Source organism: Phocoena sinus, chromosome X (assembly GCF_008692025.1).
Source record: "Phocoena sinus isolate mPhoSin1 chromosome X, mPhoSin1.pri, whole genome shotgun sequence".
NCBI classification, from domain to species: Eukaryota; Metazoa; Chordata; class Mammalia; order Artiodactyla; family Phocoenidae; genus Phocoena; species Phocoena sinus.
Genome location: NC_045784.1, coordinates 62,555,365 through 62,574,903, shown reverse-complemented (window position 1 = coordinate 62,574,903; position 19,539 = coordinate 62,555,365). Strand labels below are relative to the sequence as shown.

At 37.1% G+C, this 19,539-nt stretch overlaps 1 protein-coding gene across 4 annotated transcripts in view; it reads left to right on the top strand.

Annotated features, from left to right (window-relative positions):
• The window catches only part of PHKA1 (phosphorylase kinase regulatory subunit alpha 1), a 148,501-nt gene that overhangs the window by 10,144 nt on the left and 118,818 nt on the right, over positions 1-19,539 (top strand). For all 4 annotated transcript variants that reach the window (XM_032619579.1, XM_032619581.1, XM_032619580.1 and 1 more), the window contains exons 5-6: positions 9,087-9,169; positions 12,687-12,767. In XM_032619579.1, coding sequence (XP_032475470.1) covers positions 9,087-9,169; positions 12,687-12,767 — 164 coding nt within the window. The remainder of the gene's footprint in view (positions 1-9,086; positions 9,170-12,686; positions 12,768-19,539) is intronic.

The following is a 19,539-nucleotide window of genomic DNA, read 5'->3' as shown; positions in this document are numbered from 1 at the left end:
TTTGCAAATTTTATACAGAGAAACAACTCGCTAAGGTAGTTAGTGTTCTTTTACATTGAGAAACAAGTCTGGAGTACTAAGTAATATATATTTTTAATTGAGAACTGGGACATCTGGGGTAGATTTTCTTTAGACAGGTATTTTTATCTTTTATTAATCCTCAGATGCTATAACATGGGAAAGAAGGACTATTGCTTATTCCCATACTGTGCACTGACAAGCCTATAGTTAGTGTCAACATCACCTGCTTTGTACTGCTCTTTATGAGTATATTATAAACAAGGCATCTGTTTACAGGCATCTAAATTATATTAAGGGAATTAACTTAGGAATCAGAATTCAGTGTTTTTTATTATTGAATAACAAACTCTTTTCAGATGGTTTTGTTAATTGCTTTAGATGTTTTACCTGAAAAGGAAATTATGAGAACCAGCGTAATTCCCTTTTATTTCTCCTAAATTGGGGAGGACTATGAATCTGATTACATTCAGTTTATAAACTAAACAGGACTTTGCCAGATCTTCCTGGATACCTATACTTCTCACAATACCACATTTTTGACATTTCAATTTCTTTATCTTTCTATCTAATTACAGAGCTCCTTGGTACTAAAGGCATTCAGGGTCAGAATACTCTTCTCCTTTTCTTGCAGAAATAAATACTTGGTGATAAAGCCTCCCTTTTTTTCTTTCCTCTAGAACAACACACATCTCAGAGGCTGAATAACCTTTTCTTAAAATTATAATGTCTATTCACATACTTCTTTCTTTTGGAGGGGAGGTTCCTCCCTGAATAAATATATTTTTTAGGTTTTATTTGTTTAAATAGAATGGCAGCCATAACTCCATTTCTAATATTCTTCTAATACCAACTCTAGAGTGCTTTTCTACAAAGCAGTGTCTGAATATCCCTTGTGGTTTTTCATTTTGAGCCCAGAAGGGAAGCTGAAATATACTAAAGAGACTTATAAGAGACATATTCATTCAACAAAAGTTTGTTGATTCCTGACTTACTTAACATTTGATTTTCAACCCCATGAGCTGACTTTGATAGGTACTTGGAATAGGGTTGATATTTGATCAGGCCTTTGAGGAATAAGTTAGAATAAGTAGAAATTCACAAGTCAGAAAAGGGAAGGGAATAGCGTGACTATAGCACAGAAGTTTGAAAGATACTGGCCACCAAGGTAAGGCTAGGTGTCTTCTATGGTTAGAGTGCAAGATATTCAATAGGTCTGGAAAAATGGCAAAAGATGGAGCTGGAAAGTTGGGACTAACTGTTTAAGGGCTTGTGTACCATGCTAAGTAGTTTGGAGTTTAGTCTACAGTTAGTAGAGAGCCACTCAAGGTAAATAATCAAGAAAGTTTCAAATGATTCACTCCAATAGCAGGAGGATAGATTGGATGGGGGAGTTAAAAGTTTAGTAAAATACTTTAGGCAAGAAATGATGCAGAACTTATGTGAGGTGGTTGCCTTGAGGATGAAAAGGATAGCTGTGAGAGATAATTGAGAGGTAGAACGTGAAAGATCTTCACGGAAAATTTAGCAATTCTCTGAACATTTTTGAATTCTTAAAAATTTCAACCTTGGTTAACAGAGGCTTAGACAGAAGCTGATTGCAACTTACAGGATAGTGGCAGAGAAGCTCCACAGACCCTCTCCCCAGCAAAATAGCCATAAATGGTGAAATTTAATTTTATAAAACCGACCATTTAAAGTCACTGGAAATTGTCCTAAGGGCACACAGCAAGTGGAAAAACATTTATTCAAGGAAATCTAAATCTTAACAGTGAGAGAGTATGGCATTTGGGCCACAACTATTCCCTCCCCTGCCCCAAGGTCACCATGACAGAAGCACTACTTGAAGTGTTGTAGCCAGGAGTACAAGGCTCCCTCTCCCCTCAGCTCCCAGTCTAGGGCTATGATATCTCCCTGAGAGAGGTAGGTTGCCAGCATTTCTCACCATCCCCAGCTCTGTGTTGCAGAAGTTCTAGTCTAGCCAAGAATAATTAAGAGGTTTGGAACTCCCTTCCTACCCCCAAGTCCCACTCATGGAGTGGAAGCTTAATCCCAGGCAGAGCAGGCCAAGAATAATAGGCCTGGCCCACCTTTCTAGTAGCATGGATGATGGGGCTGGCCATAAGAACAGAAAGCTCCATAGCTTCTCCCAAGAGAACTGACTTTATCTGGAACAGAGTGTGGGAAAGTTCGAGCCTAAGGGCACTCAAAAACAATTGAAGATTTTGGTTCTAAGAAATTGAGAGGAGGCTGATAACTCAATAATAAGAGCAGCAAGCTAACCCATAGACTAGCTAGAAGTCTTAACAGAGAACCAAGGAAAGACAGAGCTAAAAACAGCCCTCCTAGGGTTAGAACAAATTTCAAAGACTGGCATCAAAGACCACCTGAAATGGGGCCTGAATTTAATTGAATGAGATTGTATAGCAATTTATGCCTTGGGGCATTGTACAATATAATAGAACAATCAGCTGGCAATTAGTGGAGATTAACATCTGGGAAAGATACCAACAGAGGCAGATATTTAATGGATCACAAAAAGAGACAGTCTCTAAAGCTAAAACCACTGTCTTCCTGGGGTGACAGTGTACATGTCCAAAGCAGCACCCTCTGAAGAACAACTTCAGAGGCTGCATACTATGGGGGAAATAAATTTCACCAAAATAATCCAAGTCACTAAACAAACAGGTAAACAAAAAACAAGTCCCATAGGGGAGGGTATCAATATCTATAGATTACTACAACATATTATCTATAATATCCAGTTTTCAGCAAAAATTTATGAGACGTGCAAAGAAACACGAAAGCCTGAGCCAACACAAGAAAAAAAGCAGGTAACAGAAGCTGCCTTTGAGAGGAAGCGTATGTTGAACTTAGGAAACAAAGACTTCAAAGCAGTTACTATAAAAGTGTCCAGAAAGCTAAAGGACACCATGCTTAAAGAAGTAAAGGAATATATGATGATTGTATTTCGTCAAATAGAGAATATCACTAAAGAGATAAAAATGAAGCAAATGGAAAGTTGAAAATGAAAGATTCACTAGGGAGACTCATAGATTTGAGCTGGCGGAGGAGAAGATCAGCATACTTGAAGATAGATCAACAGAGATTATGCAGTCTGAAGAATAAGAAAAAATAATAAAGAAAAATGAATAAAACCCCAGAGAAATGTAGGACACCAACTTGTGTAATAAGAGTACCAGAGGAGAGTAAGGACCAGAAAATATTTTTAAAGAAATAATGGCTAAAAACATCCCAAATTTGATGAAAAACATTAATCTCCATATCTAAGAAGCTCAAAAATCTCCAGGTAGGATAAACAGAGATTCATACCCGGAAACATCATAGAAAAAATGTTAAAAACAAACATCTTGAAAGCACTATGAGCAAAATTACTTGTTATGTATAAGGGAAGCCAAATAAGATTATCAACTGTCTTCTCATCAGAAAAAAAGTGGAGCCCAGAAGGCAGTGGAATGATATATTCAAAGGGCTGAGAAAAGGACCTGTCAACCAAGAATCTTATATCCAGCAAAACTCTCTCTCAAAAACAAATTGAGATGAAGACATTCCCAGATAAACAAACAGTGAGAGAATTTGTTGCTAATAGACCTACCTTACAAGAAATACTAAAAGAAGTTCTTTATACTAAAATCAGAGGACTGCAGACAGTAATTGGAATCCACACACACGAAGAGATCACTGGTAAAAATAATTATAAAATATGATATAATTGCATATTTCTTCTTTCTTAACTGACCTAAAACTCAATTGTATAAAACAATATACTTGTATTGTTGGACTTATAGCATATAAAAATGTAAATTGATAATATCAGAACTAAGGACGTGGGTGGGAGCAAAGCTATTTTGAATTAAGGAAATGATACCAAATGGTAACTCAAATCCACAGGAACAAATGAAGAGAATCAGGAATGTTAAATTAGAAAGACGTCCTGTGTTCATGGATCAGAAGACTTACTGTTAAGATAGCAACATTTCCCAAACTGATCTATAGATTCGTTGCAATTTCTGTGAAAATCCCAGCTGTCTTCTTTGCAGAAATTGACAATCTGTTCCTAAAATGTATATGGGCTTCCCTGGTGGCGCAGTGGTTGAGAGTCCGCCTGCCAATGCAGGGGACGCGGGTTCGTGCCCCGGTCCGGGAGGATCCCACATGCCGAGGAGCGGCTGGGCCCGTGAGCCACGGCCGCTGAGCCTGCGTGTCCGGAGCCTGTGCTCCGCAATGGGAGAGGCCACAACAGTGAGAGGCCCGCGTACCGCAAAAAAAAAAAAAATGTATATGAAAATCCAAAGGACCCAGAATGGCCCAAACAACTTAGAAAAAGAACAAAGTTGGAGGACTCACACTTTCTGATTTCAAAACTTAACTTGCAAATACTGTGATGCTGGCATAAGGATGAACATATAGAATAACAGAATAGAATTGAGAGTCAAGAAATAAACCATCACATTATGGTTAGTTGATTTTTGACAAGGGTGCCAAGATAATTCAATGGGGAAAGAATGGTCTTGTCAACAAATGATGCTGGGAAAACCAGATATCCACATGCAAAAGAATGAAATCGGACTTCTTCCTCCAACATAGACAAAAACTAACTCAAAATGAATCATAGTCTTAAATGTAAGAAGGAAAACTGTAAAAGGATCTTAATCCTCTAAGTCTTCTATAACAGAATACTGCAGAATGGGTGGCTTAAACAGCAGAAATTTATTTTGTCAAAGTTCTGGAGGGTAGAAGTCCAAGATCAAGGTGTCAGCAGGGCTGGTTTCAGATGAACCCTCTCGCCTGTCTTCATATGGCCTTTTCTCTGTGTGTGTGCATTCCTGATGTCTCTTGTAATAAGGATACCATTCCCTATTGTATAAGGACCCCACCCTTATGACCTCATTTAAAATGAATTGCCTCTTTAAAGGCCTTATCTCCAAATACAGTCACATTGGGGGTTAGGGCTTCAACATGTGAATTTGGGGGGAACAAATTCAAGTTTATAACAAACACTTAGAGGAAAATATAGGAGTAAACCTTCCTGATGTTGGGTTAGACAAGGCCCTGTTAGATATGACACCAAAAGCATAAGCAACTAAAGAAAAAATAAATTGGAATTTATCAACTTAAGATAAACTTTTGTTTTTCAACTTTTGTGCTTCAGAGGGCCCATGTAAGAAAGTAAAAAAAACAGCCCACAATATGATAGAAAATATTTGCAAATTATATATCTGATAAGAAACTTGTATCTAGAGTATATAAAGAACTCTCACAACTCAATAATAAAAAGATAACCTAATTTGAAATGGGCCAAGAATATGAATTGACATTTCTCCAAAGATAGTCACGTGGCCATTAAGTACATGAAAAAATGCTAAACATCATAAGTCACTAGGGAAATGCAGATGCAAACCATAATGAGATACCATGTCACACCCTCTGGGATGGCTATAATCAAAAAAACAGAAAATAACAAGTGTTTCTGAGGATATGGAGAAATTGGAAGCTTCATACAGTGCTTATGGGAATGTAAAATAGTACAGCCACTTTGTAAAACAGTCTGGCAGTTCTCACAAGGTTAAACAGAGTTACCATATGATCTAACAGTTTCACTCTTAGATATATACTCAAGAGAAATGAAAACATGTTCACTCAAAAGCTTGTGCACATACATGAATGTTCATAGCAGCATTGTTTATAATAGCCAAAAAAATGGAAGCAACCTAAATGTCCCTCAACTAACTACTCATTGGATAAATAAAATGTGATATATCTGTACAATGGAATAGTTTTTAGCAATAAAAAGAAATGAAGTACTGATATGTGCTACAACATGGATGAACCTTGAAAACATGCTAAGTGAAAGAACCCAGACATAATATGTCACATATTGTATGATTGCATTTATATGAATATCTATTAAGGCAAATCTATAGAGACATAAAGAAGATTAGTAATTGCTCGGCAAGAGGTGGGGTAGGGGAACGATGGGACAAGTGTTGAGTGATGTTACAGATACAGGGTTTCTTTGGGGACTGATGAAAATGTTCTAAAATTAACTGTGGTGATGGTTGCAGAACTCTGCATACCCTAAAAACCATTGAATTATGTACTTGAAATGGGTGAATTGCATGGTATGCGAATTATATCTCAATATTGTTTTTAAAAATAAGGGAGAGAAAGGCTAAATTTTAGGTGAGTGCAAGTCAGTCTGTGGAGTAGAACACTGAGTCAGCCTCATTTCTCGAGCCCTACATATTTTAGTATGCTTTATACGGCACTGCCATCTTTAGCCTTACCCAAGCCCTACTTCATTTAACCTGTGTGTCTCACCTCCGCATCCTCTGTTCTACAAGCAACACCTTGGCTCCATAGAAGGGACAGGAACCACAGGTCCTACATGTATGGCTTTGCTTCAAGAGACAGGTCCCTCTCCTGTGGTTAACAGGGTTGTTTAAGATCATTCAATAAGTAATTATTGAACATCTACTATTCAATATTGTTTAATACCACTCACATTAGTATGTGAGATACTTTTAGGGGCTATGTGAGATACTTTTGGGGACTTACAAATGTAAATAGAATTCCTTCAAATTCAGGTAAAGATTTATCTATGGTACAAGTAAAAAATAAGTTCATAAGAGTAAGAAAAATAAAATTCTGTGAAGCACCAAAGAGGGGAATCAATGAGAGCATCATAAGAGGAGATAGCATTTGAGCTGGGCCTTGAAAGAACAGTTAGGATTTCAAGATGTGGAGAAAGCCGTGTAAACAGAATATCATGAGCAAAGGGGCAAATGGTAGACATATGGCATTTATATGGTATAGTGACTAGTTAGCTGTGACACGAGCCTAAGAGATGGACAAAACCAGTTTCACACCTACTGCCTTCTCTCAATCTCTGTTCAAGCACCTTGGCACACAGAGGTGACAAGATAAAGCTATGAAGCTGATGTCCAATATTACTACCTCTCTTTTCTTTTTTCCTCTCTATCCAAGAAATTAACATAGGTCATTACTGCTACAAGAAAGACCCTTTGCTGCTGATGCTGCCCTGTGCTGTGGTTGCTGTTTTGACAGAGGCACGGATCAGGAGGAGTTTGCAATCTGATGATCTGAATCATATAGTCCTTTTTAATTTTAAAGTTAGAGTTCTGTGATTTAAGATATTTGTCAATAGATCAAAGATTTAAATGCAAAAAAAAGAAACGGAAAGTACTAGAAACATTCATGGGATAAAGCTTTTTAATAAAAGCTTCTGAGAAGAAAAATATACTGTAAATAAAATCAAAGTTCAAACAAACTAGGAAAAATACTTGTAACACATATGATGGGCAAAAGTCTAATTTCCTTAATATTTATTAATATATTAATAACAGAAGGACCAGCAATTCAATAGAAATTGGTGAAGGACATGAAAAAACAAACAGTTCATAGGAAAAGAAATAGAGTTGGCTTATAAACATAAGAAAAGACAACCTTACTCAAAATAAAAAAGCTACAAATTAAAGTGCAAGGAAATTCTATTTCTCATCCTTTAGAATGGTAAAGATCAGAAACTTTTATTAAAGCCTGTGTTTACAAAATGTGTTGGAAAAAGGCAGGCAGCGCTAGTTGGTATGTAAACTGTGGAACTTCTTTGCAGAATAACTTGGTGATGATCATCAACATTTAATTGTACATGTGGTGAAGTATTTAGAGGGAAGTGTACCCATATTTGAAGCTTACTTTGAAATGTATCAAAAAATAAGGTGGACTGTTGCATGGATATATATGTGATTAAAAAGTACAGTAAAATGTTAGTGGTTGAGTCCAGATGGTGTGTAAAATCTACAGGTGCCATGTAAAATTCTTTTATTTTTTTGTCTGAAAATATTCAAAATAAAATGTTGGGGAAAATGCATAAATCTGTGACTCAGCAGTTAAGAATTTACCTTGATATACTGGTGCATGTACACAAAGATGTAAATACACAGATATTCATTGCAGCATTGATTGTAGTGATAAAAGATTAGATACAACCTAAATGTCTTTCAATAGGGAACAGGCTACATGAATAGCCATTCAGTGGAATGCTATGTAGCCATTAAAAAAATGAGGCAGATATATTTAAAATTGTCTCCAAGTTATATATGAAAAAGGCAAGGTGCAGCATAGTATACTACTCTTTGCATAATTTTTGTATATGCATAATGTATCTCTGAAAAGATACGGAGGAAACTGGTAAGACTGGTTTCTCCCAGAGAGGAGATTTGGCAGGGTGGGAGTGATGTGATCCTGGGTGGGGGAAAAACTTTCGCTGTGTAATTGTTGGTATTTCCCTTGATGGCAGGGGAGGGGAAAGGAGTTAGTTTTTAAACAAAAATGGATCATATTGTACATATTTGGAAGCAGTATAGCATCTTGGTTGGGAACTCAGTCTCTGAAGTGAAACAGAAGTTGATAGTCAATTGAGTCCTGGTTCCACTGTTTATTAGTTACATGACTTGAGGCAAATATTTAACTTCTCTAAGCCTCAGGCAGAAAATAGAGGTACCCACCTCTTAGGGTTGTTTTGAAAATTGAAGGTATGATTCATGCAAAACATTTTCTTTATAAGCCCTATCTTTATATAGCTTATATTTAGAATAATTATCATTTTTACTCCCCAAAATATGGTTTTGAGTTCTTAAAATCATAATCTTTATCTACTTCTTAGTATTTAGACTCCCTCCAAGTCTTCTTTGAAATATTTGTCTTTCTTTTTCCAGATGCCTAGGTTTGTATATTTAAACACAGCACAAATTAGTTACCTGTAGAATTAGGAGTCTGATACTTTCCATTAAAGCCTACAAATAACAATTAAAAATTCTTTCATGGTGGTATCTTACTTAGTTGAAGAGTAGCCTAGGACTGATTTGTGGTGTTATTTTTATGCTTTAGGAATCAAAGTGTCTCCCATTATTCCTAAGTGGGAGTGGGATTATTTGGTATTGGGGGGTCAGTTAGTCACTGTGGCTGCCTGTAAAGCCTGTAGTGATAATTGACTAGCTCTATATCTTTATTCTCTTTTTCCTCAGGACTTCATATCATCCACAGCCTAGATGAAGTTAATTTCATACAGAACCTTGTGTTTTACATCGAAGCTGCATATAAAACTGCTGTAAGTACTCATTTTGGAATGAATTTTAAACATGTGATGTTCTTAAAATACTGAACAACCTAATCCTTCTCTTAATGCTGCCCCTCATAGTGAACCAATCTATAACGCTTCTGGCAGAAATTGCCTTCAGCCTCTTTACTAAGCTCTGTCGTCCTCTGTTTGCCTTTCCCCAAGGGATTTACAGAGGCAGGAGGGTCAAGGTGCAATGCTTTCGTTCCTTTCAAACTCTGTAATACTTCATGGTATGTATTGGGCAATCTGGGGCTAAATTGTGGTCTTATTTTAATGTTTGTGGTTAATGGGAGCAAGATGGCTAAGGAGTATTATGGGTCAGTTAGCTACTTAGAAGTAAAATTTAGTCATGTATTTAATATCATCTGTAGAAATTGATTCAGTGCTTACTATACAAAAATAGTTACTCTTTCTTATGACTACATATGAGGTAGGTTTTTATTGTCATAATATATTTAACATCTCTCTCAGGATTTGCTGTTCTTCATCGCATGATGTTCATTGTATTGAAAATGGCTGTGTCATAAGTAGTCCAGTTTTTTTTTAGCTGTTTAGTTGTTTTAGTTTGGTTAGTTGTTTTTTAGTTGTTACAGGTGTGAGGATAAATCTGCAACCTGTCACTCCATATTTACCAGAAGGATAATTCTAACATAGACATATCTGATGCAGACAGACATTATTTGTTGATGGATTGCTTTGTTTTCTGATACCATAGGCCTGCTGTGATCCAGGGTAAAAGCCAGTGTTCTCTGACCTCTCTGTTGCAGCCAAGGGTTGCAGCAGTAGAATTAATGATATTTGTGCCTTCTCATACTCTAATCTTTGCTGCACAGACTAGGGTAGAGCTGGGTTTAGGGGCAGATGAGACTCACCATGGGATAAATATGGCTTACCTTTCTGAAGCTCCATCTTTTGACTCAAAGATTTGATATTAAAAGTAATTTAAGGTAAATACCAAAATAAATATAGGTGTGTGTGCATGTGTGTGCATGCACATGCATGTGTGCACATGGGTATTTCTAAGTTCTGTTCAATGAGAGGGCCTAGAAGCCTGACACCACAGTGACAATAAGGACCAGCATCCAAGTCTTGAATGTAACTATCATTCTCTAATAAAAGAAACCAGGATTCCTTGTAGAAGTGGTTGATTCCAGGGCTGGGGCAGGGAAAATACGAGATGAGCCTGTATTTGGGTATCTTATAGTGACAAAAAGTGAGGAAGTGTTCAGAAAAATGGAGCATGTCAAAAGGGCACAGGAGCCAACCTAGAAGAACTCCCAGTGGCCAGAGCTGGAACAATTTGAGCAAAATAAATAATGATAACATTTTATTACAACCCAGAGAATAACCTAAATATCTATAAGTTCATACTGATGTAAGCAAATAGCTGAGTAAATAAATGAGGGAGAAAGGATAACTCTTCTTTAGAGAAGAATTGCAGTTAATGAGTGTAGAGGTAATGAAGGAACTAGAAAATCACCATTGAAATCACCACTGTAATAATTGTCACAGGCACAATTCACTGATGGATGCTAAATTAGTGGGTGGATGTTTGAGGAGAAACAATATATTTGCACAATCATAAAGTATCTCTCTGAAGATAATTATTAATTACAGGCACACCTCATTTCACTGTGCTTCCTTCGCTCTATTGCACTTCACAGTTAATTGTGTTTTTTTTACAAATTGAAGGTTTGTGACAACCCTATGTCAAGCAAGTCTATTGGTGCGATTTTTCCAACAGCATTTGCTCATTTCATGTCTCTGTGTCACATTCTGGTAATCCTTGCAGTGTGTCAAACCCTCTGCCAGCAAAGAGATTATGACTTGCTGAAGTCTCAGATAATGGTTAGCATTTTTTAGCAACAAGGTATTTTTAAATTAAGGTATGTGCATTGTTTTTTAGACATGATACTATTGCACACTTAATAGACTATAGTATAGTGTAAACATAACTTTTATATGCACTGGGAAAGCAAAAAAATCATGTGACTTGCTTTATTGCAGTATTCACTTTATTGCTGTGGTCTGGAACTGAACCCACAATATCTCTGAGGTATGCTTGTAAGTAGTATAGTAACACAATAGTATAATAGAAACATAGTAACAGTAGAACGGAGAAACTCTGCAGACACCACCTTAACCAAGTCATTAAGGTTAACATCACCAGTAATGACATCAACATCGTATACCTCTGATACGATGTGCTAAGAAGGAGCATAATGTTTGTAGTATTCTAGTATTCTTGCCAAAAATGCATAACCTCAATCTAATCAAGAGAAGACATCAAGCAAACCCAAACTGAGGGAAATCTATAAAATATATGACCACTAATCTTCAGGAAGTGTCAAGGTCATGAAAGATAAGGCTTGAGAAACTAACTGATTGGAAGAGACTTAAGGAGGCATGACAAATGCAGCATGGTATTCTGGATTGGATCCTGGAATACATAGAAAGGCTATTAGTGGTCGGACTTCCATGGCGGTCCAGTGGTTAAGACCTCACCTTGCAATGCAGGGGGTGCGGGTTCGATCCCTGGTTGGGGCGCTAAGATCCCACGTGCCTTGCGGCCAAAAAACCAAAACATAAAACAGAAGCAATATTGTAGCAAATTCAATAAAGACTTTAAAAATGGTCCACATCAAAAAAAATCTTTAAAAAAAAGGCTATTAGTGGGGGAAAAAACGGTGAAATCCTAGTAAAGTCCATAATTTGGTTACTAGTATTTTACTAATGTAAATTTCTTCACTTTGACAATTGTACTGTGGTTATGTCAGGTATTAACATTAGGGGAAGCTGAGTGAAAGGTGTATGGGAACTCACTGCTATTTTTGCAACTTCTCTGTAAATCTAAAGTTATTTGGAAATGAAAAGTTTTTAAAAAGTAATTTTAAATGTTATCTTTGTATTATCGAGAGGCCGTATAGAACTATGGTTAAGAATGTAGGCTTTGGAGCACTTAGACTCTAATCCTAGCTCTGTTATTCATTAGCTATGTGACCTTGGGTGAGTCACTTTGACCTCTCTTTGCACCTCAGTTTCATCATCTATAAAATGTAAAGATTAAGGAAGAAACTGTAATAGTGTAAAGTGCATAGGTAAGTGCATGGTACATTGTCAGTGCCAATAGAGAGTAAAATTAGACTGGATGTTTATGATAAAATATTTGGATGATGTTTAGGCTCTGTCTCCGAGACCCCCTAGGTGTCTGCTTTGATGAAAAATTTTGAGAAGCACCTCTTTAGATGAACTAAGGTACAGTTCTTAGTCCTGATCAACTGTCAAGATATCTTCTAACTTCTTGGAGGCCCCAATAGAATTTAAAACTACTGGGAAAATAGCTACAGGGGGAACCCAACTCATTGGCCTCTCCTTAATAAGCATTGTGGGCAAGCGTATGTATGGCCAGTTAGCTAATACTTGTGCCTTTTATTCAAGGTTTGTATTTCTAGTAAGTGTTTAGTAGTGATGATTTGATAATGGTGTGTTGGTTATTTTATGCCAGGACTTCGGGATATGGGAACGTGGAGATAAGACCAACCAAGGAATCTCAGAATTGAATGCCAGTTCAGTTGGAATGGCAAAGGTAATTTTCCTTGCTTTGTTTTTACCAAGTGTGGGATAAGGAAGTCTGGTACACCTTTGCCATAGATAAAGCCTTAACATGAATGTGGACCATCATCAAATTAATTGGTCTTTTAAACCATAGGCAGTATTCAGAGTCTCCAACATAACTATGGACATATAGGTGAAGACTTCTTTCATAAGTTCCAGATTTTTATGCACAACTGCTTTTGTAGCATATCTCTATTTACATATCATATAAGACCTTAGAAAACATATCTTAAACTAAACTCATCATCTCTATCACTACAAAAGCAAACAAAAGGAGGCTTTTTTTCCTTCCATACACCAGTTGACAAAGCTTGATATCAGGGAACCATCTCTCAATCCTCCACCCCCCTCACTCTCCTGCATCCCCTATATCTTCATCATCATTATTGTGTTCCACTTGGCTTCATCTCTTTCTTCCCACTGCTGCTGCCTTAATTTCAGCTTTCATCTATGGAAACAGCAAGAAGGCATAAAATAGGATAGTAGGAATAGGATCAAACATATCCATTATAATGATAAATACACATGGCTTGATTTGTTTCCCCTACCTAAAGGCAAAGGCACAGATTGATTTAAAAAACGAAGAAAGGAAATCCAGTCTATACCTCTACCACCTCTAAGAGCTCTAAGATGACAAATTACTACAGAAAGATTAAAAACAGAAGGATGGACAAAGTGTGGCCAAAATAAGCAAAAAAGAGTACGGGTGACTACGTAAATTCAAATGAAGTAGAATTCAAAGCAAAAAGTATTACATGGAACAAAAGAGGACAAAGAGGGTCCAGATAGAAGGCACAGCCTACAATGAGAAAGTCTGGCCTGGAATGTAGTTTCAATTAATACAGAGCAAAATGTATTAGAAATACAAGGCAAAATAGAAACAGTTATAAAGGGACAATTTAACAAAAGCCACTGCTAGGCTATGACAGATAAAATAAACCAAAAATAAGTTCATAGGGCTTCCCTGGTGGCGCAGTGGTTGAGAGTCCGCCTGCCAATGCAGGGGACACGGGTTCGTGCACCGGTCCAGGAATATCCCACATGCCACGGAGCGGCTGGGCCCGTGAGCCATGGCCGCTGAGCCTAGGCGTCTGGAGCCTGTGCTCCGCAACGGGAGAGGCCACAACAGTACGAGGCCCGCGTACCGCAAAAAATAAAAAAAAAAAAAAAAAAAAAAAAATAAGTTCATAGAAAATTTAAACTATATAATTAATGTGGTTGAATTAATATAGAACTTTGTCCCCACAAAATATATATTCCCTAGGTAACCATTTTCTTTTTTATGTATTTTAATTACCAAAGTGATATAGATATTGAGCTTATTTTTAAAAACTAAACCCTACTCTATTTACCTCTATGTAACCTGATTTTTTAAATTCAACAATCTCACATTTCACTGAACAACATAACCAAACATCCTCTTTCATACAGGTAATCTAATTCATTCTTTTCAATATTTAATAATTACTTTGTTGATGATAATGCTTTAGTGCGGATCCTTGTACATATATCCTGGTGAACTTGCACAAATAATTTTGTAGGATAGATTCCTAAAAGTGAAACCATTGGGTTAAGGGATATACACTTTATTTATTTTTTAATGTATTTATTTATTTTGGGCTGTATTAGGTCTTTGTTGCTGTGCGTGGCCTTTCTCTAGTTGCGGCAAGCGGGGGCTACTCTTCGTTGTGGTGCGCGGGCTTCTCCTTGTGGCGGCTTCTCTTGCTGCGGAGCACGGGATCCAGGCACGCAGGCTTCAGTAGTTGTGACGTGTGGGCTCAGTAGTTGCGGCACACGGGCTCTAGAGCGCAGGCTCAGTAGTTGTGGAGCACGGGCTCAGTTGCTCCGCGGCATGTGGGATCCTCCCGGACCAGGGATCGAACCTGAGCCCCCGGCATTGGCAGGCAGACTCCTATCCACTGCGCCACCAGCGAAATCCCTGCTTTCTCTTTCTATTTACACATACACATTATTGTTTTTGAACCAGTTGAGAGTAAATTGCAGACATGATGCCTCATGTCTCCTAAATAGTTCAGAGTGAATTTCCTCAAAGACTGTCCCATAACCATGATACAATCATCAAAATCAGGAAATGAACACGCATTATACTACAACTTAATCCAAAGGCCCCATTCAAATTTCTTTAATTGTCCCAATAATATCATTTATAGCAAAACACAAAAACAAACAAGAAAACCCTTATGATCCAGGATCCAATCCAGGATAACATGTTATGTTTAGTTGTAATGTCTCTTTGGGCTTCTTTAACCTGATAATACTTTAGACTTTACTCACCTTTTATGACCTTGGCATTTTTAAAGATTGTTTTATAGAACGTCCTTCAATTTGATTTTGTTTGATATTTCCTCGTGATTTGTTTCAAGCTATGCATTTTTGGCAAGAATACCACAGAGGTAAGATGTGTCCTCAGTACATAATCAGGAAGTACAAGATGTGGATTTGTCCCATTACTCTTCATGTTAAGTTTGATGGCTTCATTAAGGTGGTATCTGCCATATTTCTCTGCTGTAAATTTGCTTTTTTTCCGCCTCGTAGTTGATAAGTATTTTGTGCCTGGATGATATCTGCTTAACCCATTAGGTCTCAGTTTAGACATTTCTCCAGGGAAGCTTTCCAGAACTACCTGCTATCCCAAAGACTAAGTCAGTTCTGCCTCACAATTGAGGAACTACAAATAACTAATAAATACATGAAAGAATATTCAACCTTATTAGCAAATTAATGCAACAGAATCACCATTTTTCTATCAAATTAGGGAAAATTTCTAAAATAATACCTGGTTTGCATTAAAGAAGGTTGTATCATCATACACTGCTGGTGATAGTTATATTGGTACAACTTGCATGAAAGGGAATTTAGCATTATGTCCTAAAAATTGTTTATATCCTGTACTTCAGGGAATTAATGCTTAGAAAATAACTCATTCTACTCTGTTTTTATGAGTTTGACTTTTTTAGGTTCCACATATAAGTTATATAATACAATATTTGTCTTCCTCTACCTGCTTATCTCACTTAGCATAATGCCCCCAAGGTACATCCATATTTTCACAAATGGTAGGTTTTCCTTCTTTCTTTTTCTTCTTTATTCTTTTTGAATTTTATTTATTTTTTATACCGCAGGTGCTTATTAGTTATCCATTTTATACATGTTAGTGAATATATGTCAATCCCAATCTCCCAATTCATCACACCACCACACCATCCCCCACCACTTTCCCCCCTTGGTGTCCATACTTTTATTCTCTACATCTGTGTCTCTATTTCTGCCCCGCAAACTGGTTCATCTGTACCATTTTGCTAGATTCCACATATATGTGTTAATAAAAAAAATTGTTTTTCTCTTTCTGACTTACATCACTCTGAATGACAGGCTCTAGATCCATCCACGTCTCTACAAATGACCCAATTTCATTCCTTTTTATGGCTGAGTAATATTCCATTGTATATATGTACCACAACTTCTTTATCCATTCACCTGTCAATGGGCATTTAGGTTGCTTCCATGACCTGACTATTGTAAATAGTGCCACAGTGAACATTGGGGAGCATGTGTCTTTTTGAATTATGGTTTCTCTGGGTATATGCCCAGTAGTGGGATTGCTGGATCATATGGTAATTCTATTTTTAGTTTTTTAAGAAACCTCCATACTGTTCTCCATAGTGGCTGTATCAATTTATATTCCCACCAGCAGTGCAAGAGGGTTCCCGTTTCACCACACCCTCTCCAGCATTTGTTGTTTGCAGATTTTCTGATGATGCCCATTCTAACTGGTGTGAGGTGATACCTCATTGTAGTGTTGATTTGCATTCCTCTAATAATTAGTGATGTTGAGCAGCTTTTCATGTGCTTCTTGGCCATCTGTATATCTTCTTTGAAGAAATGTCTATTTAGGTCTTCTGCCCATTTTAGGATTGAGTTGTTTGTCTTTTTACTATTGAGCTGCATGAGCTGTTTATATATTTTGGAGATTAATCTTTTGTCCATTGATTAATTTGCAAATATTTTCTCCCATTCTGAGGGTTGTCTTTCTGTCTTGTTTATGGTTTCCTTTGCTGTGCAAAAGCTTTGAAGTTTCATTAAGTGCCATTTGCTTGTTTTTATTTCCATTACTCTAGGAGGTAGATGAAAAAAGATCTTGCTGTGATTTATGTCAAAGAGTGTTCTTCCTACGTTTTCCTCTAAGAGTTTTATAGTGTCCGCTCTTACATTTAAGTCTCTACATTTCCTTTTTTTTCACACACACACACACTGTATTTCATTTTTACAAGAGATAAATAAACAGACACCAAGCATTGTAAATGGATGACCACAAAAAAACCAACAATGATTGCAATTACCAAACATGAAGCACACTCATACTATGTCATAATATTGACATTCAGTCCAGTAATCCTCCACTGTAACAGCTCCTTTACTTTGCAGTGAAAATTGATTTGTATATTTTTTGCCTGTGAGTCCTTGTGGGATTTTTTTTTATTCAAACAGGAAGTCACAAAAATTATAATCATCCTCATCAGTTCACTCAGTCCAATGTAATTAATTTTTTGGGGGGGTTTTAGTGATTGCCACATTTTATTTTATTTTTTTAATTAATTTTATATTTTTACATCGTTATTGGAGTATAATTGCTTTACAATGGTGTGTTAGTTTCTGCTTTATAACAAAGTGAATCAGTTATACACATACATATGTCCCCATATCTCTGCCCTCTTGCGTCTCCCTCCCTCCCACCCTCCCTATCCCACCCCTCCAGGCAGTCACAAAGCACAGAGCTGATCTCCCTGTGCTATGCGGCTGCTTCCCACTAGCTATCTACCTTATGTTTGGTAGTGTATATATGACCATGCCACTCTCTCGCTTTGTCACAGCTTACCCTTCCCCCTCCCCATATCCTCAAGTCCATTCTCTAGTAGGTCTATGTCTGTATTCCTGTCTTACCCCTAGGTTCTTCATGACATTTTTTTTCTTAAATTCCATATATATGTGTTAGCATACGGTATTTGTCTTTCTCTTTCTGACTTACTTCACTCTGTATGACAGACTCTAGGTCTATCCACCTCATTACAAATAGCTCAATTTCATTTCTTTTTATGGCTGCGTAATATTCCATTGTATATATGTGCCATATCTTCTTTATCCGTTCATCCGATGATGGACACTTAGGTTGTTTCCATCTCCAGGCTATTGTAAATAGAACTGCAATGAACATTTTGGTACATGACTCTTTTTGAATTATGGTTTTCTCAGGGTATATGCCCAGTAGTGGGATTGCTGGGTCATATGGTAGTTCTGTTTGTAGTTTCTTAAGGAACCTCCATACTGTTCTCCATAGTGGCTGTACCAATTCACATTCCCACCAGCAGTGCAAGAGTGTTCCCTTTTCTCCACACCCTCTCCAGCATTTATTGTTTCTGGATTTTTTGATGATGGCAATTCTGACTGGTGTGAGATGATATCTCATTGTAGTTTTGATTTGCATTTCTCTAATGATTAATGATGTTGATCATTCTTTCATGTGTTTGTTGGCAGTCTGTATATCTTCTTTGGAGAAATGTCTATTTAGGTCTTCTGCCCATTTTTGGATTGGGTTGTTTGCTTTTTTGTTACTGAGCTGCATGAGCTGCTTGTAAATTTTGGAAATTAATCCTTTGTCAGTTGCTTCATTTGCAACTATTTTCTCCCATTCTGAGGGTTGTCTGTTGGTCTTGTTTATGGTTTCCTTTGCTGTGCAAAAGCTTTGAAGTTTCATTAGGTCCCATTTGTTTATTTTTCTTTTTATTTCCATTTCTCTAGGAGTTGGGTCAAAAAGAATCTTGCTGTGATTTGTGTCATAGAGTGTTCTGCCTATGTTTTCCTCTAAGAGTTTGATAGTTTCTGGCCTTACATTTAGGTCTTTAATCCATTTTGAGCTTATTTTTGTGTATGGTGTTAGGGAGTGGTCTAATCTCATACTTTTACATATACCTGTCCAGTTTTCCCAGCGCCACTTATTGAAGAGGCTGTCCTTTCTCCACTGTACATTCCTGCCTCCTTTATCAAAAATAAGGTGACCATGTGTGCGTGGGTTTATCTCTGGGCTTTCTATCATGTTCCATTGATCTATCTTTCTGTTTTTGTGCCAGTGCCATACTGTCTTGATTGCTGTAGCTTTGTAGTATAGTCTGAAGTCAGGGAGCCTGATTCCTCCAGCTCCATTTTTCTTTCTCAAGATTGCATTGGCTATTCGGGCTGTTTTTTGTTTCCATACAAATTGTGAGATTTTTTGCTCTAGTTTTGTGAATAATGCCAGTGGTAGTTTGATAGGGATTGCATTGAATCTGTAGATTGCTTTGGGTAGTAGAGTCATTTTCACAATGTTGATTCTTCCAATCCAAGAACATGGTATATCTCTCCATCTATTTCTGTCATCTTTAATTTCTTGCATCAGTGTCTGATAATTTTCTGCATACAGGTCTTTTGTTTCCTTAGGTAGGTTTATTCCTAGATATTTTGTTCTTTTTGTTGCAATGGTAAGTGGGAGTGTTTTCATGATTTCACTTTCAGATTTTTCATCGTTAGTGTATAGGATTGCCAGAGATTTCTAAGCATTAATTTTGTTTCCTGCTACTTTACCAAATTCATTGATTAGCTCTTGTAGTTTTCTGGTAGCATCATTAGGATTCTCTATGTGTAGTATCATGTCATCTGCAAAGAGTGACAGCTTTACTTCTTCTTCTCCC